This window comes from Eucyclogobius newberryi, unplaced genomic scaffold (genome assembly GCF_026437365.1).
Source record: "Eucyclogobius newberryi isolate DKJ021-1_F unplaced genomic scaffold, fEucNew1.0.hap1 SCAF_274, whole genome shotgun sequence".
In the NCBI taxonomy this organism is placed as follows: Eukaryota; Metazoa; Chordata; class Actinopteri; order Gobiiformes; family Gobiidae; genus Eucyclogobius; species Eucyclogobius newberryi.
In genome coordinates, this window is record NW_027315917.1 from 30,549 (window position 1) to 58,321 (window position 27,773).

Sequence of the window (27,773 nt, forward strand, 5' to 3'; positions counted from 1 at the left end):
AACAAATGCCGCTTTTATGTTTACGTTAGGTAGAACAAAGCTTTGGGGTGAAATTGTAGTCATAAGATAAAGAGCCTTCCCAATGACATGCATTAGCGGTGAGGCCTCCCGTTTCCATGGCGATGTTCCTAATTGTAAAAGTACAGCTTATTGAGGAGGAAGAGAGCATCCTACAACATCCTACATCTAAAACTCATTATTATTAAAGGAGAGCTCGGGAAATACTGTATGTTACTGGTCAGACGTGCAAAATAATGTCTATAGTGTTATAAAAAAAGACGTGAAACAACCCCATAAGCTGCTGGGTCATTACAGAAGAGTCAGTTTAGTACGTATTTAGCATCTTTAATTAACACAAGCTTTTATTAACATCACTGATATTGCTCAAACTAAACACGACAAATGTTTTACTTTATATCAGTGCACTGGAGTAGAACCTGAGTGACTGTGGGGCGATTACTATGTCCCGGAGCAAGACACTTCACTTTCAATGACTGCAATAAGAGGTGGGCAATAAATAGAAGTTTAGATAAATCGTGAATGTTGTTTTGAAGAGAGGCAAAATTGGAATATTGATCTTTCTTTTAAACGAAAAATACTACAAAAAGAGCATTTAAAGAAAAATGATGTTATAAACTTTCAAATAAGGGTATAATATTGGTTTGTGATCAATAGAGCACTGACATCCCGCTTGAGCTTAGAAATACTGTATGTACTTAGGACTCAAAACTCCTGCCATGGATATAATAAATGGATACTTTTGAGCATACTTCTGAGATAATAAATTGCTATCGGGAAACTTGAAAAAATCAAGATATTAATTTTTGTCACTATCCCCCACTCCAAATTGTAATGAATTTTATTGCAAAAAAATGCATCCTATTCCTTTGTAGTGGTTCCTTTACTATGTTTAGTAATATTCTAGATATTATAATGTTATAGAACATTTACAAATTGCTCAAGGCTATGATGGAACAAATTCAATGTTGACATAATGTCGCATGCAACTTTCTAATGCACGGTATATGTATTTATGTAACAAAAAAACCCCACAAAAAAAAAAGTTTACCTTTGCCATGTATCTGGTTTGCTGACAACAACCTGGCTGGGTAAGATATACCTCAGTTTTATAAATAGATCCAACCTAAAAAATAGCCTAGTCCTAAGTGTATTACTTGAAGCGGACCGTCTTTAACAAATGGCCCCTGCTGCTTCGTTGCCGCGCCTCTCTGGACCAGACTGTGGACCAAAGCTTAATTTTCCGACACCTTTTCCATCCGAATACGTGACTTCTCCATGGTACAACGTGTTACGGGACTCACAAAAACACACACATGAAGCGGGCACCGGCACACACACATGTTGCATAAACCTACCGCCCAAGCTACAGATGTTTTCTTGTTCATCTTGTGTGTGTGGTATCGACTTTCTGAGCCTCATTAGCCCTATTGAGCGGCAGTTTACAGGGATTGAGTGAAATGATGTGGCTCGGAGGTTTAGAGCGAGGGCTTCAAGTGGACATTTTCTATCGGCTGTCACAAAGGCGCAAAACGTTCAATATCGTTGTGCAGTGAAGCCAAGTAGCTACTCAAAGTGTATACTACACCAAATAATCTCTGACAATAAATTACAGTTTATGTGATAGCAGGGATAAGAGCATAAAAACATATTCAGTTGCATTTTGAGGACTTTAGACCTATTTCAATTGAACAGTCAAATGTCCCTTTTCAATACATGTGTTCGCACATCCGGGAACTTGTGCAGTGGCAACCGAGTCCGCCATTTTCAAAGAGCACAACAGCACGTCTGCTACATACGAAATCCAGGAAATATGAGGCCAAAATGCCAAAAACCTGCGTTCTGTTCGGACATTGCTCTGTTGACTGACCAAGAAATGAGAGCTTTGTCGTGTGACTTAGTTTGCTGTTATCGTCTAAAGAATCAAAGTATTGGTAGCTTATTTTGCAGTAGAAAAGGATGCAGTCGTGTTGGTTTTTATATATCGCGTGCCCCTTTTAAAATGGCCGCTATGGGGAAGTCCCGGCTGTATGACGTCACCGCGAACGCATGTATTAAGACCAGGTACTTTTTTCGCTCCTCCCCCCTGGTTACAGCGGTTGTCATGTGTTTTGTGCCGTTTCCACGCCCAGTTTGACACCACTGAGCAGCACCAGTTGTAATGGGAATGCAATGGGGCCCATGAGCGCAGAGCCGAGCCGAGCCGAGTGGGGGATGATGGGAAAAGGGGCAAAAGGTTCCACTATAGCTCCAACTACAATCACAAAAGTGTTCTCCTCTTTGTTTTTATGACTCACTCTGCTGCTTAAGTGAACAAGTCCTTGAATAATCGCTATTGTCCTCTATTATTTAAATAGGCGAATGGAGAGGCCATGGGGTCAGAGTTAACACAGTGAATCATAATTGACTTGATAAAAGAGCAGAGCAGCGTAGGCAAGAGATGCGGTGAGGCGAGGTGAGAGACAAACAGCTCTCCGTCGCAGTAAAGTTAGGTAATCTATCGCTCCGATCTATTGTGCCATAAAGAAGGCCCCAACAATCCAATTATTAAATGGTCCAATCAACAGCGGAGCGATCAGTCCTCGGTTTTCCTCGAGCTTGGTCCAGTGCATTCCATCGTCGTGTCCTTGGCCAAGACCCTTTACCCACTGTGCCAAGAGAGTGAGTGAGTGTCGGCGGTCGTTATTATGATTGGAAGCTTTGGAAGCCTTAACTCCTTCAGTCTACCCCAGGGCAGCTGTGGCTACTGAAGCGGTGCATCAACAAGGTTTTGAAAGGCTTGCCAACTTTGTAAAAAGCAATACAACTGTAAGGCATTATTATTACTTCATTAGGTACTCATGTACAGCATATACCTTGGAATGAAGTAGACATTTTAAAAATATACATCAATCATCATCATTTACTTTATTTGAGCAGCTGAATTCACAAAAGTACCAAAAATATAAAAATACAATAAGAAAGTTACAGTTACCAATACAGCAATGCTCAAAAGGAGTAGGCTTCTTTAGGCTTCATTTAACAATTACAATAACAGCTGCTTTAAGTTGCTCTAAGAAGATAATCGCTGACAATGTAAAAAAGCAACAGCAATTTTCACATAAGGACGTAACGCATCGAGGAAATGTTCTGACAACTCACTAATGCACAGCGTTGTCATCACGCTGCAGGTCAGCTCTGATCATGCAGCTGTTCCTTTTGCCAAGTCAAAATGTATGAAGAGAACGACTATTTAGATCCTCAGCATCATGGAATAAATAGATGGACTCAAAACAAAGATGTATGAATGTACTGTATTGAATATTAAAGGCGTTATGGACGATTTTTTGGCGATTTGAGAACCCTGTGCGGACTGATACAACACACACGTGCGTATGTTTATCAGCCCGACGGATCGCATCGCATCTTTCGTCTCTGTCTTTCTCCGCCCTAATTATGTCCCGTACACTGAGGGAACTATATTATGATAGATCCATGCGCTTAGACACAGGGAAACGTGCTGCTCATGGGGACGAGCCGGACAAGGCTACAGGTGAGCGGTAGGTGAGTTCCATGATTGATATGTGGCAGGACTAATCGGCTCGAGGAAATAAGACTCAGAATTGGGCCAAAAAAAAATCATCCATTATGCCTTTAAGTTGAAGTTATTTGAATTTAATTGTATTTCGAGTTATTTCTTTGATATGTATTGTAAAAAGGCCAATGTGACTGTATATAATTTGGTGACTCTAAAGAAAGAGGTCTCGAGCACAATGGGTTCTTACCTGGTTAAAGAAAAGATAACAAAATAAAATAAACAATGTGATCTGATTTTACGCTGACTGGACCTCAGGAAGACCGGCGAGCACTTTGTGGAGGCTAATGGGACTCATTAGGGACCCACTCATGGATGAAGAAGGTGTTTGTGATGTTGGACTGTGGCGTTTGGACCCACCTGTGGTTCTTGTCCTCCATCTGTAGTGTGTAGACCATGTCGTCGGAGAGCAGGGCGCGAGTGTTGCTGTTGTTTTCGCCCCACTTCAGTTTCAGGCTCTGGGGTCCCGCGGCCGAGCACTCGAGGGGGGGCGGGGACGGCGGGAGGGGACGTGTCCGGACCACGAGGGGGGCGCTGCAGGGGCCGGAGCCAATGGCGTTCACCGCCTGGATCAGCACGCTGTTAGAGACGAGATACAAAAGAGCGAGAGCGTAATTATATACAATTATCTGTAATCATTGACTTTTTATCATTTGGTGGGTCCCTTTCTCACACCGTAATTTGGCATTACTGCGACTGAAATTAGCTGAGATTAAGTGTCTTTACTGGAACACTGACCCACTTATATATATAAAAAAAATACTGGAAATGCATGGTGAAAAAATGTATATTCGTTATTATTATTGGTGGATTTGGGAAGGCTAAATGTTAGTAGCACTTTACAGCACAGTAATAGCATTGTTTAGCATTTGAAATAGAACTGTAACACAAAGGCTAACTATGGTAACTTTATGGTTATGGCAAATGGAAACATCTGTTATTCTATATTTCATGGTAAAATGTACAGTATTGGGTGGGTTAGCAGCCAAAGTTACAAGTCAGATCTGGGGAGCGGCGACTCCTCCCAGAGTAAGGATGAATGATTGTAAAGTTGAGTATGTTTAATGCCATACAGGGAAATATTACAGGCAAAGTGATAGTGTTTTGATAATGGTAATCTTTATCTGGATTATAAAGGCTACAAAAAGACCTATTCTAACAAAAAAACGGTGTAATTTTGAAATAAAAATGTTAATGATTAATGAATAATATTCCTCAATATAACGCTTTATTTGTAAATATTCTTGATCTTGACACATCAGTTACCATAATTATTTCAATTATTAAATTATTAAAACAATATTTGTTTTAAAATGTATTCAAAAAGTTATAACAGAGTAGAAATAATTGTTTGACTAGTTGACTACAAACATAATTGTGAGTTAAATGTTACTTTTATATCACTTGCCAGTTGTGATGTTAGGGTTTAAACATACAAACATACAACTAAAAAGAAATGTGTTTTCTGAGGCGTTTTTGCTAATTATTATACATGAATCTCCGCCAAGGATTTTTACCTCTTGCCCCTCTCATTTAATAATTAAAAATCTATTTTACGAGCGTGTGACCCTTTCTGGGTTGGCGCTGTCGTTCATATTAATAAACCCTATAATTAAACAAATCATATCCTGGTACTTGAATTGTTGCCCTCTTCTGTCTATGCCTCATATTAGCTGCACCCGAGTAGCGTTAGGTCCTGACCACATGATTAGTATCCTCACCACTGCATCCATCTGCTGACATTTGACTGTGTTACTGTAACCTTTTGTGTGAATGCATGTCTCTGTGCGGGAAAAGGCCAGTGGGACTAAGAATATGGATAACACAGGAGACCAGAGAGGAGCAGAAGACAAGCATTCAGCGATAATGAGGCTCAATTTTGACACAACATCTAACAATAATCCCAGAAAAGCTTTGCACATGAAAGAAGACAGTAGTCGGAGGGTGAGATGTAGAAAATCCATGTGTGAACAGCTGGCTGCATGTGACGTGTAAACATGTTTTGTTTTGGGCCCCTGACAGGTACGGGACATACTGCTGGTTATTGATTGGGTTGTGCATCCTCAAAAACATATTGTACAGCGTAGTCAAATAGTAAACACCTCAATTAAAAAAGGTTAGCAAACTAACCCTAACCCAACAAATATATATTTCAAAAATATATATTTCATAAATTGATCAAGTAATTTTCTACAAGGGGCAATTTAGGAAGAACGCAGTTTAAATAGGGAGTATTACTATTAGTAAACACATTACTACATATTGTATTGTAAATGTATGGACCACTACGCAGTCATAATTTGTTTCATACCAGGCAAGAACCCAATTTTGGAGTTCTCTCATAACCGCCCCAACAAAGAAATGAGAATGTCTTGGCCCGCTCAGACCCGCCCTGCAGGTCAAAAGTAGGGCTGGGAATCACAGGGTCCCTCACGATTCGATGCAATACACGGCTCACAATATGATATTATCAAGATTTTGCAATACATGCGATAATCAATATATTGTTTGTGATATTCTACGATACATCACTATTTTTGAAGAACCCAATACATTTAAAAAAAAAACATTTTTCATTGTTAAATCACAACCTGCATAACATTTTAATTAAATACACCCATTTTAATCAGCAAAACAGTCAAAATGTCAAATATTTAGCGTAAACAAGTTTCCTTTCTTTTAACAAGCAACACAATTATAGCGTGGTCACAAAATAATTCGGGAAAATCAACCAAGTCAGTACCAAGTCAGTACCGCCCCACCTGGAGTTCCAGCGCCCTCCCATCCAAGTAACCTCAGCTTCAAAGATCTGAAAGGATTGGGCAGTGGCCAGTAGTGGCCATGGTACTTTGACAGTGATCTCATACCAAACTTAACTAGCCTTGGGCCGCAACCATTAAAACTTTTATAAACATCAAAAATAGCTACAATTCTCTGAAAAAAATGGAAAACAATTCTTTTAATTCTAATAACCTTATTTGTTTGCAGCCCAAAATAACCCCTTGTGCAAAAGCAAACCCCATCTACCAACGTCCTCCACAAACAGCTCTCTGAAAAATTTGAATTTAAGTGCCACTCTAATGAATAACTCTCCACCCACTCTGAGCTGCACGTCCCGCTTGGTGTCAGCCTTGTGTCACAGAGCACGGTGACATGACCAATAACACAATGACAACAACAGGAGCGCGTCTCTCTCGTTTCATGGAATGTCCTCATAACAACATGAGGGACAGTACACAGGGCTCGTACACAGAAGCTGAAAACGCTTCTAGATGGATGTTTAAGATAAGATAAGATAAGATAAGATATTCCTTTATTGTCCCACATGGGGAAATTTCATTGGTGCAACGCAGGTAGATACAGAGGTAGATCCAGAAGAACAGATCACTTATAGGAAGTCTGAAAAACACTTTCAGTAGAAGATCTCCTATAAATAAATAAAAACTCCCATAGACAAATAAATAAATAAATACCATTGCATGTGATCACGACAGTAATTGCACATGAATATGTGTCACGACAGCACATAGATTGCACATGAATTTCACAGTAATTGCACATGAATTGCACATGAATTGCACATGAATTGCACATGAATTCCAACAGCAATTGCACAGTGGTCTCTTTAGAAAGCAGAGGCCAGTTTAGGAAATCGAATGTTAAAAAAATCTAAAAAAAAAGAAAAATCAATCTCTATCTATATTCACCTTATTCTACCCAGGGAGTTGGTGCATTGTTGACTGTTGATATTTTACACAAATCAAGCTACTTGAGCATGTTTTTTCTTGTTCTCCATCTCTAAACCAACAGAGTTCTTGCTGGACTTGAAGTGCGATTACAACTAAAGTGTCAATCACGTGGGGAAAGAGGGAAAAGTGGGCGGGGCGGAATAAGGTCAATAAAGCAAGTAATAATCAAATAATACCAGGTCAACCTTGGTGAATTATTTCTTTGATTCATTAACTTTTTTAACCAGATACTGCATGTGACTGAAGTAGAAAGTAGTGTTTTACTTCAAATAAAAATGATTCAATGCATTATGAGTTAAGTTTTAGGTCAATTAAATTCTCAGTACAATTTGAAAAGCAAGGATTACACGTCATGATGTCAATAACGTAAATTGGTGTGCAATATTGACAAAAATGTATACCTCAATATTTTTGCATCATCCTGATAACAAAATCTCACTGTATATCCTGTGTCTTTTTGTTATTTTTATACTTTTTTTTTATAGACAATATACTTGATATTCTAATCTAGCATATCTCCAAAACAACAATAGCAATACATGTTTACACCTCTGATATCAAATCTTTTCTGCAGTGTGACATCATCTTGCTGCTAATAATATGATAAAGCTCACTTCTCCACTCCTGCATGTACAGTTTATTTACACATGATATTACTATGCATATCTGTCAAACATTTGTGTTGTTGACGCTCCGTACCTGTACTCCGTGTCGGGCTGCAGGCCGGTGACCATGTGACTCGTCCCCGACTCCACGGTGACGGTCTGGTCGTCCACGGTCAAGACGTAGGCGGTGATTTCGGCGCCGTTGCTGTTGGGCTCCTCCCACTTGAGGAAGAGGCAGCTGGAGGGGAAGTGTCCCGTCTCGGGGCAGCTGGGGAGGTCGAGGAGGGACAGGGTGGTCACGGGGTCCGGCTGCGTGGCCGGGGTCCGGATACTGGCCTGTTCGCTGTAAGGTCCTGCTCCAGCCTGGTTCACCGCCTGAGTCAGAGAAATAAAGAAACACAGTGTAAGCTCAAATAAGGTAAATAAAATAACCTGTTGCCTTATTATTGTTTGTCAAAATGTCTTACTGCAACATTAATAAAAAAGAACACCAAAAGAGTTATTTCTAGGAGCAAAATTCCCACCAGTCAATGTATATACTGAAAACTTCTTTGACATTTTTAGGGAAAATATAAGAAATGAATTTTTTTTTTTCACTATTTAAGGTCAAATGTTCCTAGGCCAAACAAAACTAGATAAAAGCATAAAAGACATATACAAGACCTTTTCGTTGGTGCCAATGTTTTGATGTGAATATGTAACAAATCTTTACATTTTCGGTGATCGGCCCTTGAAGCCTGCGTGTTCGTTACATTGTTTAGTGCCTGGTTGTGTTGTTATTTAGTTTAAAGCCCAGTTGCAGTTACCTGTAGCCTGCAGCAGTACTCTGTGGCTGGCGTGAGGTCTGACAGCTCACACTGTGTGGCAGATCCACAGTAGATGAGCTCCATGGGCTCGTCTTCTCGCGCCCACTCCAGACGATACTCCGAAATATCGCTCCCTGATCCCTCCGGACTCTGAATCACACACAAACCACACAGGCTTACAAACTGTGACGGTTCATGACATAGAGAAAATGAACTCATTTGAAACATTTGATACAAAAACATTAACTAACTGCAGCACAGCATCTAATGATGCATAAATTATAGTGATATAGCCGGAGCTAATTTGCAGAGAACAAAGAAATTGAATTGCAGGGAGTTTTTTTTTTTAATTATTGTATTAATTTAATCCCCTGTTGAAAGCATTGAATGATTCCCAGGATTCATAGAACCATAGTTACATTTGTACAGTATTTTTGATTTATCAAGTTAAGTAAGTCTTCAATTTCACTTTCCCTCAAGCTAAACCAAGTCAAATGAAGGGTAATTGTCTAAAACAAATGAGGATTTTGATGTGATTTCTGGGAACTCTGAGTGGAAACAAAGAACCAATCATAGGGGGCATTATCATTCACATCCAACTATTGCTTCATTATACGCCTATAGTTTCCTCAGAAAAAAATTAAATAAGAAAATGACTTGCATTAAATTTTGGACACCGATTAAAATTTATTCTGAACTGGTAATATCTACTGCCAAAAACAACTGCGAATAATACTTCTACTTTGCTCAACGGCAACTTTACTCTAAAAAATGACCTTTTTCCATCTCTCAGTAAAAGTACATTTTACGTTTATGAAACTACTGTCCAAGGCATGTAGCTCACCTCCCAGTTAAGCGTTACACAGGTGTTACTGCTCAAAGTGATGACTGGCGCCCCACACTGGCCTGGAGGACCCGCTGCAGTCGTCACCGCCGTTGGCTCTGAGTATGCTCCAAACTAGAACAAAATTATGTTTCAATATTAAAATAAAGATGGTGTTTAATGCATGCATTTTTTTGTGCTTGTGAGAGGCCAATTGGCTAAACAAGTGTAAGGATAGTATTTTTGTGTATCGATAAAATATATTTGAAATGTTAGTATTGTGAGAATACTATTAGCAACAATAAGGAAATATGCAAAAAGCTGTAGAAATAATAGATGAAAAAAAAAGTTCAGAAATGTTCAGAAATGTTGATGTGTGATATTCTGCACTTGTTTTTACAGTTCCTGCTTGTTTGTACTTTAACCAAGACATTTAGGGCTACAGTTTTAATAATAACAAACAAATAATGAGAATCAAATGTTTCTTTCAGGCGAGGGACACTGCTGCAACTAATGCAGCCTCTTAAATCTGTCTGGGACACACTGCCCCGGGAACCAGGGCTCTGTCCCCACTTCTCTAATGGCAGCTTTTAAATGCAATTAAATATATTTTTAGATTTTATATTCTATTGGCGTATCATAAAAGCTCCAGAAATGCTTGCATTTTTGAGCTAAAAGAGTTTAATGGTAAAGAAAAATCGAATAACCGTCAAAATAATAATAATAATGTAATAAATGTTGTAATAAATGCACTGTTAAGTCACTTCTGATCCTATTTTAGTGTGATTCGGTGAAAACTCAGAGATACAACAGATACACAGTATAATAAGAGTGGAAGGGATGACGAGATCACTGTTTTTGATCTGAACAAGTCTGTGCAAAGAGCAAATTGCTGCTATCGTTTTTGTATTGTTACAGCCACATAACTCTTACTCTTATGGACAGTGTTGAGAATGTTGGGAATACAGTACTGTACCGGAATACAGCTATCAAAATGTGTATTCTGAATGCATATTTCTGGGCCTGTACCCAATTGTTTTCATGTGATAAAGTAAAATAGTTTTTGTAAAAGCTACTAATGTAATTATAGAGCATTTTATTCTGAAAGTTGTGATCTTATAAACTCATCGTGGTGAATAATTAGGATGTGTAAGTGAGCAATGCATGTGAACTGCTGAATTAGCTCTGATTTTCAAGTTTTTAAGACGGTAAACATCAGGCACAGCAGCTTTAATTGCTAGTTGCTACGGCGAATGTCCTAATTCTTCATTCCTTGTCATTCACGAACACTAAATGGAACAGCGTCGCCTAATGAATGTCTCAACTTGTGTGGTATTAAATGATAAAGACACTGGCCTCGATGCGCCCGAGTGTTGGAATGATTCTCACCCCAGCCTCGTTAGCAGCCCGCACCCGGAAGTTGTACGTTGCACCTGGTAGCAAACTTCCCACAGTGCATTGCAGCTCGGCACCATTGTACACTTCTGCTGGTCCACTGTCTCCTTCGCTCATCTCCAAACTGAAGACACACTGCTCGCACACGCCCTCTGTTGTTGGAGAGTCTGAAAGAAAACATTTAAATAGTTAAATATACATCGTGCACATTTTAATAGTGGAATATCCGCTTTTCCTCCCCGTTAAACAAAACAATAGAACATAAAAAATAGGCTTTCCCTCTATGGAGTCAAGCAGGTGGCAAAGCCGTCACTAGAAAAGTTTAACAGTCCATGTGGGGTGGGCGATATCGACAAATATGAGAAACTCGATAACGATATTCAGACAATAGTTTACTAATGCATCAACTATGTGCTTAAATGTGCCTAAATGTCTTATTTGAGGTTCAAGTTTCCCACAAAACATGCATGGATCACACAAAATATCACAACGTTCAGAAATATCTTGTTCAGGAGTCTCTTTTGGGGTCATTTTCAATAGTTTTAATAGACTATGCACTCAAAAAACAACAAATGCGATAATACACATTTTTCTTTATGTCTCCCACCTCCATTAAAAGAGTTTGTGTTGGAGCTCCCCCCACCCCCCATTGAAATGCCATTATTTCACCCGGGGAAGCGCATATTACAGCCATTACCTTTAACAATGGGTAATCAGCAGAATTCCCGTTGTTTCATATAGTAATGCTGTTAATGTTCTTCACCAGCTGCCGTGTGTCGTAGAACATGTCATTAGCTAAAACTTGCTGTAGCAGGTAATAATGGCAGAAACCTGGACGTGTGTGTTGGGTCAAAATATATTAGAATAATTTAAAAAAAAAGTTTCAGCCAGGGAGCCTTTAGCCGCAGATAGCAACACTAATGCTTCATAATGGGAACGCATTAGTAAAGTTGAGTCGGACGTGAGAGAAGGGTCGGCCTTTAATGGGGTAAACAAGGTCACAATTTAGAGGGAAAGTGGAGGAAAAGGTTGCATAAGAGCTGCAAGAGAGACATTAAAGACAGTATTTTAGCTTTCTGTCCGCTATACAGTTATAATTTATGGAACCAGCAGATCAATAGTTCATGTTTTTTTTTAATATACATAATCTTAAATTCAACCAGGCCCTTAATAGCAGCCAATCACTGGATTATTTCCTTTTTTTTCCCCATTTGTGCAAAAATGGCTACTCAACGCTGCTGAATCCGACGTAAAATCACAAAAACTGCACGGGACGGGAATATTCTTCATCTCCTGCAATAAAGATGCCAGGCATTTTCCCATCATTCTTTAGTTACTTTGGTGTGAAACATGCTTGAATCACTGTAAACACAACGACGAGTGAACGGTCTCCTGCTGTGAAATTGGAGAGGGATGAATTAGGCTAAAGACTGTAAATATTTTGTATGGTCTTACCCCATTCTAGCTGGACTTCCTTGTGTTTGGCTTTTCCAACGATCCTCGGCGCCGCGCAGGGCCCGGGCGGGACACATAACGTACGGACAGAGACGCTCACAGCACACTGCGGACACGGGGACGAATAAGTACAGAAAATGTCACCTTCTTTAGTCAAAGGTTATTCACGCATGGGTTGTATATGGGACAGAAATGTGAAGAGTCTCATATTTTTCAATTCTCGATGACAGGGATATATGTAAATGAGCAAATAAGTAGGATTAGATCATGAAAAGGATTAGCCAATTTATTATTTTACACTTTTTAAAACCACAGGAATGTTTTTGTTTTCTTATTTTTACTCTAGGGCTGCACAATATGTCGCAAAAGTATCACACATTTATCATTTATTTATACAGCAATCGTGAATATCGCCACAAAGCAAATATACCGATACAACCCCATGACAGAAATGTACCGTATTTTCGGGACTATAAGTCGCACCAGCCAAAAAATGCATAATAGAGAAAAAAAATAAAAAATTTATAAGTTGCACTGGAGTATGAAATGTGGTTGCAAGTGTGAAAATAACAAATAAATTCACATATAAGTCGCTCCGGAGTATAAGTATAAGTATAAATATGAGTATAAGTTGCGCCCTGGACAAAACTATGAAAAAAGGTGCGACATATAGTCCGGAAAATACGGTATTGTTACTCAAATTCAAATGTTGAAAAAGGATGACTTTTATTCAGGATGTTTAAATGTCTAAATCAGTCTTGATTTAGTCTCGGTTAAGGATTTATTTTGACAGAGTTTGACCAAAACATTCAAAGTATATTCAATGATCACAATTATATGCATACATAGCCACATTCCTTCAAATATTGTACCAAAATACCATCATATTATACTTATGTAAACTGTTATTTGAGCTTTTCCTTGTTTCATTGTCTCATTTAAAGTTGACTGGCTACTCTCAAGCCCGTTTTTGAGTACCCGCACACTTCCTCTGCTTTACCTGGCTGTGCCCCCCGGTGGTGATGCTGCACACCCGCAGGCGGTACACCGTTCCCGGGGTTAGCTTCTCGCACACACACTCCGTAGCAGGTCCGCTGTACACCACCACCCACGCACTCGCTGCGCACAAAACAACACAAAACATATTCAACAACCACTGTATACATCACATCAGCCCATCTCTTATACACAGGCTTTACTCTATATGGCCTACATTAAAGGTTGTATGAGTTAAGTTGCATCTCAGCGTTATTGCAGGGCTATGCATCAAGACGGTGAGTGTGTTTGAATAATTCATGCGCTAATAACAAGGTTTATCCGGCATTACGTACGATTTAGGTTAATGTGGACACTTAAAACTGAATAAATGATAGTTAATTGCGTAATACATATTCAAGGAAATGGCCTGTAATTTGAAAACATAATGGAGATAATTAGACCTTGAAATTGATCATTTAATTGAAGTTGCCATGTAATTTTCTGAAGGAAATGCACACGTAGATAGTGTTAGCTGTACCTTCAGAGCAGCCTTCTGAGATCTCAAGCAGGTACGTGAGAGCTTCTGAACCGCCATTGTCCTGTGGAGGATCTGGTAATGGGAAAACACGTGGTTAGTTTAGGCTTAACAAACAGTAAAATACAGGATACAAAAGAATGACACACAATTTAAAACACACTCAAACTTTGCATCTTTTTTCCTCTTAAAGCACTACAAACATTGGCCCCGTTGTTGTTGATGTTTCTGACAAAATAATGATAAGCACATAGGCTTCCATATAATAGTCCCATTTAGTCCAGATTCTTTTAAATGTGTACGTTTCCAGGTTGAGTCCGGATGTGATTTTTTTCCATTGTCCATTGCCATTTTGAGCACTTTCCATCCATCAGAATGTATTCAATCAAATCCAATTCGTCCTTACTCTGAACCCGATGGACAGGCTTGGGAAAAACACGCAACTGGATAAAAAATATAGACTATTTTTGTGCCATTTTGAACCACATTTGACCTTTAGATTGGATAAAAAAATACATAATGCACGAAACCATCTCCAACAAAAAGGCCGGCACTGGCTGATTCTGAACATTAAAATTATACTCTGTGATAACATACATGTTATCACAGAGTAAAAAGAAAACTAAACTGTTCACATTCAACAGAAAATACTCTGTTGGTGCTTTCGGCTTTAAAGAGTGAAATATGGTTACATGAAACGATCTGCTATTGCTGCCTATAATATAGCATCAGCAGCATTTTGGATGTTGTTGTCTTTTACCCCATGTGACGGTGAACCCGTAAGGCGTCGCCGCGGTGACACATGGCGTAGAAGGAGGGCCCGGTTTGTCTGGGTTTGTGGTGCACACCAGGACTTCACTGGGACTGCTCTTCCCCTCTGTGTTTGACGCAATGAGCTGCAAAAGGAAACAACATATATTAAATATTAGATTATGAGGTAAACGTGTCAGTACTGCTTTATAGTAATAACACCTTAATTATCTTTATTAAAGCATGACCAAAGACCTAATTCGAAATGAACAAATAGTTTATTAAGAATGATTGAGGCTTAGTAATAACTTATAAAAGAGGTTAGGTGTTCGATGTTATAGTTACGGCATTAATTAAGAAGTTACTGAGCCTCAATCAGTCTTAATAAACCATTTTTAAGTCTTTGTTCATGCTTTATTACGGCAATTAAGTATAGTTGTTATAAAGTGTTACAAATGTGTCAGTGTTATCCCATAAACCCATAAAATACAACAATCGTGCTGATATTTTACTCATAAATTAAAAGGTGTACATGTACATTTCTGGTGCCGGGTTTGCCACCGTTTGTCTCCATGTAGATGTAATTGTGTTGCATTAAACTTATCTGACTGGCATTTATTAAATAACCAATGTTTTTATTGGTTTAAATACATTGGAAAAACAAAACATGTATTGTGAGCTAGGTGACATTAGCTCTGACTAGACGGACAACTTTAGATAGCACATGTTTTTCAATTTCGATTTTCATGCTTTTATTTTTTGCTCAAGCCTTTCTCGCATAATCTCAAAAAGGGAAGAGAGCATGTTTTACATTTGTAGAGGTGTTTTTGACCCAAAAAGGGAAAATGCTGCCTCTATTCTTTTAAATTGTAAAGCCAACGGTCTGCAGCGCATAAGACATTTTGACGGTTGTTCCTTTAATAACTACCAAGAAGAAAACATGTAGCTTCGATTTGTGGATTTTTTATATGAGCATTAAAAGGAAAATGTCTTGTCAACAGGGTTCTGCTCCAAAATTGAGAGAGATGGGAAAAAATTGCTTCCCTAAAATCCAGGACTACATAAGGCAATGTAAAAGTAGCAGTGAGAAGTGGAGAGTCTGTTGATGGTGAATTGATGAATTGGATCATTAGTTTCGGGTGTTTAACCTGTGGCGCTCCCCAGACGCCCATTGGAAAATCAATTAGAGCAGGTCCCAGGTTTTAGACATTCTGAACATCGTATAATTGTTTGTTCTCAGACAGACCATGACTTAAATCCGCAAAACCAAAAATGCTCTCGCACTAAAGCAATAATGACAGAAACATATTTATTCTTACAGTTGTTAAATTCAAGAGGAATTATTTTATTATCATTTTTTGTTTCTATTTCAGTTTTTTTGACTAAATATCGCTTTTTATATTTCATTTAATGCTATTTTGTGTTGTCGGCGGTACTTAAAAAAATAAAATAAATAATGATCAATTTTATTTATATTGTATAAATCAACAATCTAAGTGTGGCGGATCCGTAAACCAAGTAATAAAATAACTACGGCATAAGGTCAGATTTGTGAAGAGACAAACTCACGCACAATAAGAATGTTTTTCAAGGTGTTTCTGATCAAAACACCTTTAAGTGAAACACCATACTGTAGAACATGTTGGACAAAGCAGCTAAAATGTGATTAATAGCCTCTTTGCATATTTGGCTTAATGACAGATACAATAACAGTATGCATTTTAACACATTTTCTTTCTGCATATTGTACATTATCATTGCTATAACTGTATTGTGGACTTGTTCTGCAGGCAGCTCTGAATAGCCATGTCTAACTGGAAGCAAAATTACAGCCAATTCACACAAGGTAATTCTGACTGATGGGAATGTCTTATCTCCACACATTGACCCAGGTTCTGTTTCTATCCTTTGAAATGTTTATTTGGACACAGTAACACGCTCATTTCCACGCTCATTTCCATGCTCATTTCCATGCTCATTTCCACAGTGAATCTTGTTTTGTTTTTGTTTCATACTAACGTAATGTCCTCTTTGGCACTATAAATACAATCCTTTTTGGTCTTCCTATAGGTTTCCTGTTTCCTGAGAGCTCTAGCTCCTCTTATATCGTACATTAACTCTCACCCAGAGTACAAACCCTCTCAAACATGAGTTCTCTTCTCATGTACTCATTTTTATGAGCATTCCCATTTAAAGGTGCACTATGTAACTTTTTGAGTGGAGGTTGTGCTTCCTAATTGTCTCCATGAAAATGTAATTGCTTTTCTTGCATTGTTCTGCGATATGGCATTAAACTAATAAAGCAGGTAATATCACCAGGCAAAGTTACAGGTCAAGGCAAGTCAGGTCTGTGGAGAGGCGAGCACGTTCACAGTAAGAAGGCTTTTTGTGTTTGAACTTTGTTAAATCATTGTACGGTAACCATACACCCACGAGCTGAGAGTTTAAACGTTTGCTTTCTTCACACTCCATTACGAGCTAACGTGGTTTATTATTCGTATTACTCTAGAACAATTGACACACATGGTAGTTATTCAAATGTGGGTTATATTTTGTTTGTGTATACCCACGATACATGCCAAATTTAACTTACAGTATAATGTAAATAAGGTTTACTTGTATTACTTCCAGCAACACATCTAATTACTGTAAACTATAGGTGGAAATCATGTTTTCTGTCAAAGTATAAAGAAATCTTAAGTAATGAAGTAATTTATGTATCCAAAAACTCACCCTGAATTTATACTGCGTACTTCTCTTCAGGCCTTGTACAGTACAGGTCAAGTTATCTCCAGTGTACTTTGGATGAAAGTCTGTTCCCTGTAATGAAAATAAAATATACGTTAGTTTTCAGTACGCACTCACGTTAACAGAAGTGGACGTTTATGAGCGTGCAAAGCATTTTGAAGGTATAAAATCATGTATAAGAGAAACATCTGGAACATGTCTCTGCTTTATCATGTTCTGTTCAGATCACTGTTCTGTTCAGATCCAGATTTATTTCTTTAGTGACCTTTGTGACCCCCTCATACCCCACGTGGTTATGTACCGGTACATTATTGTCATTTTTATCTCATTGACAGTGACAAATGCATGAGAAATATCCCACAAAGGTGAGTGAGTTTCCTGAAGTCAAATCTTAGTAAATAGTTTAAGTAAATAAGTATGTAGTTTGTAGTACATTTTTACAGTCAGTCTGCAAAATACTTTTTTTTTTAAAGACTTGAAGTACAGAATTGGGGTTCACACAACTGTCCCACAATGTACTTTTGCATCAACACTGCAAAAAACAAATATCCTGCCATGGATTAGAGCTATTTTTTGAATTACGTTCTATATTTACACTATTAATCTAACTTTGAGTAATGGAAACTTGCAGAAGCTTTAACTGGTTTCATGGCATTTCCAACTAGTTCCAAGATAATTCACCTTGAACCAGGAAAATCAATTTGAGACAGGTCAATATTGTTCTCACCCTATTGACGAATAATTTGGCTTGAAATAAGAAGAAATGCATTGAAACAAGTCGGAAACGTCTTGAAACAGAGACGGATCATCCTAATGTATTGGCTTCTCGTTTCCGAAACAACCATGTGGAAAGACACATCCCGTAGTCATGGAAAGGATGTCAATGTGTTTGAAAAAGGTCAAATCATTGGCATCGAGTAGAGAAAACATCTAAGGAGAAGCAGAAACTAATGCACTACAGATCTGAACCCCAGTGAGAGTGTTTGGGACGAGCTGGAGAAGGCTTTGTGCAGATGTCACTCTCTCACATCATCAATACCAGATCTGTGCGAGGAATCATGACACACCGGATGGAAACAGATCTTTTAATACCAAATGGTAGAGCGTGTGCCCCTTTGATTCTTTGAACAGGCACCGTACATGTTCTGCTTTCAAGTACTTTTACCGAATATGGATTTCTATTTTAGTCAAAGATCAAACGCGTGTACTTACGGTGTTGTCCTCCTGGATCTCGAGCGTGTATTTGAGCTGTTCTTCGCTGGAACTGCCTTCAGGTCGACCCCACTCCAGGGTGACCCAGGACACGCCAGCCCGGACCAGCCTGGGAGCCAGGGGCAGAGCTGGCAACGTGCCCATAGTGTAGTACACCACCTCTGTGCTGAAGCCACTGCAACACACATTGTTACCGTTATTATACCTCTAAGTATTTGTGGATAGTATTGATATGTTGATACAGGTCAGTGGGACACAAAAGGGCTGAGACGTGTAGTGAGTTTCAAAAGGTGGAGATTCAAATGAACGCATGACGGGAGTGTCACGATTTTTGTGAGAAGAAACCTCATGTTGTCACAATTACCGTATTTTCCGGACTATAAGTCGCACCTTTTTTCATAGTTTTGGCCGGGGTGCGACTTATACTTATATTTATACTTATATACTTATACTCCGGAGCGACTTATATGTGATATATGATGTTATTTTCACACTTGCAACTGCATTTCATACTAAATTTTTTCTTCTCTTTTATGCATTTTTCGGCTGGTGTGACTTATACTCCGGTGCGACTTATAGTCCGGAAAATACGGTAGTCAGGATTATTGACAACATGGCAAAAACAACAGTAAAATCTTTTCTATCCTCCTAAACTTGTGAAATCAAACTTTCTCCACGATAAATGAAAGCTAATGTGACAAACAGACAAATTCAAAAGCACTTTTCATTCTTAGAGTATATACGCTGCATTGAAATGACTCGTGTTTATGTAGAGCTACATATACCTGTACATATGTGGGTGAAAATACAGCACAAAATAAATAAATAATAAAGTCTGTAGTTTCAGTTTGATATTCTGAATTTGGAAAAACAAGTTTCGTGTTCAGCGAGGTCATGCAATCTGCCTCCCCCTCCCTCCCCCTCCCTCCCCCTCCCTCGCCCCCTCTTGCTCCCCCTCCCTCCCTCCCCCTCGCCCTCGCTCGCCCTTGCTCCCTCTTGCTCCCCCTCCCTCCCCCTCCCTCCCCCTCGCTCGCCCTCGCTCCCTCTTGCTCCCCCTCCCTCCCTCCCCCTCGCCCTCGCTCGCCCTTGCTCCCTCTTGCTCCCCCTCCCTCCCTCCCTCCCTCTCGCTCACCCTCCCTCCCCCTCGCTCGCCCTCGCTCACCCTCGCTCACCCTCCCTCACCCCCTCTCTCCTCCCACGTTCTCTGGCCCCACATAATGACAAAAAGGACTGCGAATGGCGATGGAAATGGACGGAAAATGACAGATGAAAGAAAATGGCCAGTGAAGAACATGTTTCAGTCCTTTACAGTGCATTATGTTTCATTAAATGCTATACATGTTTACGGCTTGTCCCATCACCTGGCGAAGCACGCCCACGCCATTGTATACAGCTCGTACACAGCCATATCACCAGCAAAAAGCACCGTATGCAATAACATAATACTGCACCGACATGTAAAGAAATAGGATTTGCAGTTGAATGACTAGCATTATTATGATGTTATTATTGGTAACTGCATGGAGCACACAACCCGAGCAGCAAGTGTTGTTTATCTCATAAAATCAGCAGTGCAATACCAACCACTGCTCATCCACCTTTTATCAGAACAAATGTCTGTGGTTTATATATTGAGCGGTAGCACTTGGAGTTCACTTTATTCCTTTGTAAATATGGTCAAACTTATTAACTGTGACTAAATGTTCTATACCATATATTTATCATAGTTATTACAAGCACACACCAAAACAATGATAAATAAACTCTCATTTTAAGTAGTTCTTACTAGTTCTTGGTCAAGATAATTCTGTTAAACTGTTCAGGAAAGGTCAATTATTGTCATTATACATTTTGTCTTTTGTTTTTTAAGTATCAATACTAGTTTTAGTATCAATTAGCATTCGATTTTCTGTATTTTTGACAACGTCGCTCACAAAACTTTTATCACGTCACTAATATTTGCATGTGCGAATGTCAGAAGTGTGCGCCCGGCTTATGAATAAAAAAATGTCCAGACAGTCAAGTGAAGCTCAGCCAATCAAACAAACTTTACTGCAGAGATTGCGCTGCGCAATGATCATGTTACAAACTACTTCTTTTACGAGATACTAAATGAGGGGGAAACATACTCATTTACAAGCAAAAAAGTCTGATCTACTTGATTCTAAGACGCTAACAACGTACTACCTCATAGCTTAGACCCACAGACAGGTCACATGATCCTTTCCTTGCCCGATACTGCACATAATGTTGTATATGTTGTGTGTACAGTAGCAAACACGGCAGAACTCAGTACCTTGTGCCGATGTCGTTGTGCGCAGCCACTCTGAATGTGTAGCCGCAGGCCGGGAACAGCCGCGTCAGTTTACAGTGTCTCTGGCTCCCGAAGCAATATTCTCTGAAAACACTGTTCTTTTTTCCCTGGAGGAGAAATAATCAAAGTTTAAAACACAAGAATTTGCTCAAGAAGGCCTCAAAATAGGTGAGGCCCAATTTTGAATAGAAATTGCCAACGCATATATGACAAGATAGTACAGCAGTCTGCATTTGTTCATTTCATAATATGAATTTGGCCACAGCAGCAAGTTTGTACCTGCCATTCAGCTCAAATTTCAATTCAATTAACGCCCAAAATCCCAACAGCATTTGCCTTGAAGGGCGAGACGTGAGAATAAAAGACTTAATCAAATATTATCGTGAACGGCATTTTTACGGTTTTGATCTCTGAAAATAACCAAGAGACGACGGACAATTTGGTTTGTTTTTATAAGCATCCAAACTGCTGGACTGAAAAGAGAGAAGAGAAAAGAAAACCTCACCTCATCCCACTCCAGAAGGTAGTTTGTAATTTTGGATCCGTTATCGCCCGGGGCCTGGGGGACATGGGAAAAGGACAAAAAGATTAAACGACAAAAAGCCAGACAAACACCTGCAGAGTTTTCATCATTTAGTCTGAGTTATGAACGTTAAAAAGAGTTTAGGCCTTAGAGGATACGGAAAGCACATCTTGTCTAGACTGCATCTTGATTGATAGACGGTTTAACCAATCAGAGAAACACATGGTCCGTTTGTGTTGAAACAAACATGAAGGTTTACAAGAAAAGACATAACACCGGACTGAAAATGAAAGATGCACATTTCTGCAGAATTAAGATAAGATAAGATAATCCTTTTTTTGTCCACAAATGGGGAAATTCCATTGTTGCAACACAGGTAGATACAGAGGAAAAGGACAGATAACATAGGAGGATTAAAAAACACTCTTAATAGAAGAACTCTTATAAACAAAAACTCTTATAAACAAAAACTCTTATAAACAAAAACTCCTATAGACAAAACCTCTCATTTCCTAATAAGGAATGGAGGGGGAAAATAAATAAAAATAAATATAAAATAAAATAAAAACAGCTAGCGTAATACTAATAATAATGGTAAAATAAACAGTCATCAGTTATATGCAAATGAATGTGACATTATTGCATGTGAGTTTAACTAACAATTTTAATTAACAAGCGACGTCACTGTATATTTTGTTCTGAATTTTACACAGGAAATGACTTCTGCATCAGCCCTAACGAAACTCTTTCTGATTTGAGAAAAGTGTCACAAATCGTCCGACAAACAATAGATTAAATTAGCAATTTACGTTGACCGCAACACAGATAACAAAGTCAAACAAAGTGCGAGTGTGCAAACATTGGAGAAGCTGTACCTTCCACTGCAGGGTGAGCGTGCTCTTAGTGCGCTGGGACAGTTTGGGGGAAAGCGGGACGTCCGGGACACTACAGTGTGTGGTAAAAGACCCAGCCTCCGAACACGAGCCTCGGAATGAGTTGTACATTGCAGAAACCCTGATTGACACAAGTCTCGTTAGGGATTTCGCGCTTAGTTGTTCCCAACGATGCGATCAGCGGTGATTAAGTTGGCCTTACCGTACGTGGTAGTCCGTCGCTGGCCGCAGGTCTTTAAGATGATACTCCAACTCCTCCCCACTGGAAAACAAGATAGAAAACTCTCAACATTGAATGAAAAAAAGGAGTCAAACAACAACAGTTAATGGCGCACAAGTAGAATCCAAACAGCGCAGGCGGGTGCGTGATCGTACCTGTACACGAGCCTGTATTTTCCATCTCGTCCCTTGTCCGACAGAGAGACTTCGTAAGAGCAGGACACAGGTGCGCCGTTGCTGAGCCTGTTCACCAGCCCTGCAGGGGGGGCCCAGGACAAACGAGCTGCCCGCGCCTGAACATTCGACACCTGAAATAGAAATCGAACATGTTTGGCAATTATAGCGCACGCAACTAGAACTAGATCGCAATAACGTCTCACAAAGGTCATCATAATGTGCTTTATTTGATCGATCGGGATTCACAATGTTCAATATCTGGCACTGGGCAAGAAAATAAATGATAAGTTTACATTTTGACAATCAGGAATAGAGGTTTATAAGTCAGTTATAGCAAAACCGTTACACAAAAATGTAAATCTCTACTTCAGAAACTGTATTTTATAATTAATGTCTGTTTGCAATAAGGAGTGAATGAATAACGCACGCAATTGTAAAGAGCCTCCGAGTGTCTATAGGCGCTATACAAGTCAGCGACATTATTACTGATTATGTAAACATGTGTCTCTATGGTAACCTTTCCAGTCATGTTTTATTCAGAGTTTATGTTATGACCAATATTGTCACTATCTTTTCCCCGCAGTTACCCAAACGACCCATTTCAGAAGCGGTGAAAAAGACGCAGGACTGACACCGCCTCGCAGTGAATTTCAATACGTTTCTCTTGCCGTGTTATTTTCATTGGCCACATGGAGGGGGAACACAATTTAGCGCGATTTAGCTCAGTCTGCCGCCGTCCCGGTCCTGTCATCATCCCTTGAATAGTCAATGAGCTCGGCTGGAGGGCGACCACGAGCTGCAGCCGCGTCCCGACGGTCTGAGAGGGACGACGGACTCAAAACACCAGGACGACTGAACCCTGGATTAAAGTGAGTCGTCTCATTATGGTCCAGCGGGTGGATCGTGGACACCGGATGGGTTCAGCGTGTAGCCTTCCCAAACACTATCAGAGTTTCACCTCCACCTACTGAGTTCAAAATGTCACGCTGCAGTCGTAGGAATAACTTTGTGCCATCACTTCTTAATGATAAGAGGTAAAGATAGGTAAAGAGAGAGATAAACCCTCTTAATGTGCCAGCGTGCACCCGTTGTGCTGGTCGCTGCTCACAAGTCCCAAGGTTCACAAGTTCAAAGGTTCACTAGTCCGAAGGTTCACAAGTCCCAAGGTTCACTAGTCCGAAGGTTCACAAGTCCCAAGGTTCACTAGTCCGAAGGTTTACAAGTTCAAAGGTTCGCTAGTCCGAAGGTTCACAAGTCCCAAGGTTCACCAGTCCGAAGGTTCACAAGTTCAAAGGTTCTCTAGTCCGAAGGTTCACTAGTCCGAAGGGTTCACAAGTCCGAAGGTTCCCTGGTTCAAAGGTTCTCTAGTCCGAAGGTTCACTGGTTCAAAGGTTCACTAGTCCGAAGGTTCACTAGTCCGAAGGTTCACAAGTCCGACGGTTCACTAGTCTGAGAGTTCATTAGTCCGAAGGTTCACTAGTCCGATGGTTCATTAGTTCCAAAGTTCACTAGTTCGAAGGTTCACTAGACCGGAGGTTCACTAGTCCGAAGGTACACAAGTCCGATGGGTTCACTAGTCTGAGAGTTCACTAGTCCGAAGGTTCACTAGTCCGATGGTTCATTAGTTCGAAGGTTCACTAGACCGGAGGTTCACTAGTCCGAAGGTTCACAAGTCCGATGGGTTCACTAGTCTGAGAGTTCACTAGTCCGAAGGTTCACTAGTCCGATGGGTCATTAGTTCCAAAGTTCACTAGTTCGAAGGTTCACTAGACCGGAGGTTCACTAGTCCGAAGGTTCACAAGTCCGATGGGTTCACTAGTCTGAGAGTTTACTAGTCCGAAGGTTCACTAGTCCGATGGTTCATTAGTTCGAAGGTTCACTAGACCGGAGGTTCACTCGTCCGAAGGTTCACTAGTCCGAAGGTTCACAAGTCCGATGGGTTCACTAGTCTGAAGGTTCACTAGTCCGATGGTTCATTAGTTCCAAAGTTCACTAGTTCGAAGGTTCACTAGACCGGAGGTTCACTAGTCCGAAGGTTCACTAGTCCGAAGGTTCACAAGTCCGAAGATTCACTAGTCCAAAGGTTCACTAGTCCGAAGGTTCACTAGTCCGAAGGTTCACTAGTCCAAAGGTTCACTAGTCCGAAGGTTCACTAGTCCGAAGGTTCACTAGTCCGAAGGTTCACTAGTCCGAAGGTTCACTAGTCCGAAGGTTCTCTAGTCCGAAGGTTCTCTAGTCCGAAGGTTCACTAGTCCGAAGGTTCTCTAGTCCGAAGGTTAGGGTTGGGTTAGGGGTAGAGTTAGGGGTTAGGGGTAGAGTTAGGGGTTAGGGGTAGAGTTAGGGGTTAGGGGTAGAGTTAGGGGTTAGGGGTAGAGTTAGGGGTTAGGGGTAGAGTTAGGGGTTAGGGGTAGAGTTAGGGGTTAGGGTTTGGACTTGTGAACCTGCAGACTTGTGGGGTGGAACCATTGTGCTACATTTCAGGAAAAGGTTTAGAATCAGAATCAGAAAAGCTTTATTGCCTTTGCTAATGAGCAGAGTTCACAAACATAGGCACTTGCTTTGATGATTCAGTGCTTGTCTCTTATATCATGTTGTGGTTTCCCTAATGCGCCAAAGCCCTCAACACTCTCTTTCTGAAAAGGTGTAGGACGTGTGGTGTTAATATCCAATTTCTAAACAGCAAAACAAAGGACAAAGTGAGGAGCTGAGGTGAACATTTTGTAGATTATATGTTCATTATTAAACCCGGTTTGATCCCAGGCAGCTTTCATTCAGAGAAGTCTGTTTTGGTCAGGTGCGAGTGGCTGGGGCCGGCAGGTTGCTATGGTGATCAATCTGGTTTAAGACTTAGAGAAGCACTTGAAGAACATGTATTTTGAGTACATGTATTTAGTTACTTCTCAGCGCTGAATATGGATGTAGTAAAGACAGTCAAAACGTTCTAAATGGATCAAATTACACCAATGAATATGGACAAGAGAAAGTACGCATGTAGCACCATAAGCTACACATACTCAGACTTGACTTATAAATAATAAATATAGAGAATCTTGTTGTTCACGCTCAGATTTCCGTCCAGTCCCAGGTGAAAAGCAGAATTGCCGGGAGCAGCTAATATTGTGAAGATTTGACTGACGCCTTTTCTCATATGAGTTTTTCACCTGCGTCTGCCGCGATCGAGGAGAAACACTCAAACAAGATCCATCTGAACCCAGCGGAGCCGGAGTGCCGCGTCTGATGGCTTCAATCAATAACGCCAGATACATCTAACCCATTCTTCTCTGTAACCTCGTGACGTTAGCCACGACGGCGATCACCTAAGGCTGTGCCGAAACGGGCCTTCCATCTTTCAGCGTAGTTTTCAATTACAGGGTTTTTTCGAGCTGCAGTGCTGCTTTCGATGTGTCTTTGTCATTTTCAAATACATATAAAATTTACATGAGTAATTAAAACCCCTTATATGACCTATTTATACCTGGTTTAGTTCTGGTTTAGTTTAGTTTGTTGTTGTTCAGCCCAGGTTCAGTTCCACTTTATAGCTTTCCTCACCATTAGGCAATTAATATTAAAATAAAATTAGGCACAAATTTGAATCCTAAATATGTGTGTATGTATATAGAATGTTTAATTTTTTTTTTTTTTAACAATCAACAAAGTAAAACTGTGTCTAGAGTGCTAAAATGTTCACAGTTTAGATTAAATAAGCAGACGCTGCCCTCGTGTGGCCATCATGCAGCGCTTCAAGTACAGTGGGACCATTTAGAAATAATAAAAAAGCCACGTTTTTTTCCCCATTTTAGTGCAATATTTGAATAATGGTATGAAATGAATGCATGTTTTTTTGTTTGTTTGTTTTCTTAAATGCAGTTTTGATTTCATTTAAATGGAATTGCAACTAATTGTGTGTCATTTAGTGAGATTTTTCAGACATTCACACATATTACACTTTGAAGAACATGGATTTGTGCACGAGGGAAATACTCGCCTGTGGTTTATCGATTGCGGACAGCATGTCTTGAACTCGTTTCCCGTCCAGGTCATTATCTGAAAGAAAAAGAGAAGCGGCACTATAATTTCCACGCTTACAAGTGTTATATCATATGGATTTTTATATGAGATTGGCAAAAAATAAAGAAGCTAAATAATTTTTGCAAAATTCTATGCAAAAGTCCAACTCATAAATTGCATGAAATAGTTGTACATTAAGTCATTTTGAGTATTGAAGCTGGATCTAATCTTAAAGCTAACTTTTTGCATCCAAGCATGGGACATTTTGTGTATTTTCAAGCGTGTTTTGTCATCCACATTAGACATTTACAACTCCTCACTCGCGGAGCAACACATGTTTTCTCAATCAAGAAACGGTGATGAACAACTGGAAAAAGGAAAATAATAATAATACGCATTAGTCATGAAATCCTAACTCAGAGCACGACGAACATGCAAACATGGTTCTTCAGCTCTGCACAAAGGCGGCTGTTGATAACTCTACCCTCATTAGCCGACAGAAATCGCTCCAGTAATCATGATTATGTATTATTTTCAATCAGGCGTTTCTACATCTGTGCATAATTGCTGGCAATTTGACGTCAGCTCCAGTGACATCATGTTAAAAGTACAATGCCAAATGGACGGATGGGGTTTCTCCTTACAATGCAGCGCCGACGAAACAAGGACGGAATTGTGCGAGTGATACAGTGTAAAGCTTGTCCCAGTGAAAGGAAGACTGGGATTGTTTTGTTACGCGGGATATGCAATGACAGTGGATCAGGAAATGGAAGATTCTGCAGGACTGAACTAGCAAGACGCATTTAGTTCTTGTCCTGTACTAAAAAGATGCATTTAGTTCATGTCCTGTACTAAAAATATGCATTTAGTTCTTGTCCTGTACCAAAAAAATGCATTTAGTTCTTGTCCTGTACTAAAAATGTGCATTTAGTTCTTGTCCTGTACTAAAAATGTGCATTTAGTTCTTGTCCTGTACCAAAAAAATGCATTT

General features: G+C 39.8%; 1 protein-coding gene across 2 annotated transcripts in view; it reads right to left on the minus strand.

Annotated features, from left to right (window-relative positions):
- The window catches only part of fndc3ba (fibronectin type III domain containing 3Ba), a 74,062-nt gene that overhangs the window by 16,118 nt on the left and 30,171 nt on the right, over positions 1 to 27,773 (minus strand). For both annotated transcript variants that reach the window (XM_072459769.1, XM_072459770.1), the window contains exons 6-22: positions 26,760 to 26,818; positions 22,754 to 22,905; positions 22,581 to 22,640; positions 22,361 to 22,499; positions 21,468 to 21,521; positions 20,945 to 21,069; positions 18,649 to 18,823; positions 17,422 to 17,508; positions 14,699 to 14,834; positions 13,942 to 14,013; positions 13,426 to 13,544; positions 12,426 to 12,531; positions 10,965 to 11,137; positions 9,597 to 9,710; positions 8,753 to 8,902; positions 8,041 to 8,321; positions 3,953 to 4,171 (exon numbers count right to left, since the gene is read on the minus strand). In XM_072459769.1, coding sequence (XP_072315870.1) covers positions 3,953 to 4,171; positions 8,041 to 8,321; positions 8,753 to 8,902; positions 9,597 to 9,710; positions 10,965 to 11,137; positions 12,426 to 12,531; positions 13,426 to 13,544; positions 13,942 to 14,013; positions 14,699 to 14,834; positions 17,422 to 17,508; positions 18,649 to 18,823; positions 20,945 to 21,069; positions 21,468 to 21,521; positions 22,361 to 22,499; positions 22,581 to 22,640; positions 22,754 to 22,905; positions 26,760 to 26,818 — 2,221 coding nt within the window. The remainder of the gene's footprint in view (positions 1 to 3,952; positions 4,172 to 8,040; positions 8,322 to 8,752; positions 8,903 to 9,596; positions 9,711 to 10,964; positions 11,138 to 12,425; positions 12,532 to 13,425; positions 13,545 to 13,941; positions 14,014 to 14,698; positions 14,835 to 17,421; positions 17,509 to 18,648; positions 18,824 to 20,944; positions 21,070 to 21,467; positions 21,522 to 22,360; positions 22,500 to 22,580; positions 22,641 to 22,753; positions 22,906 to 26,759; positions 26,819 to 27,773) is intronic.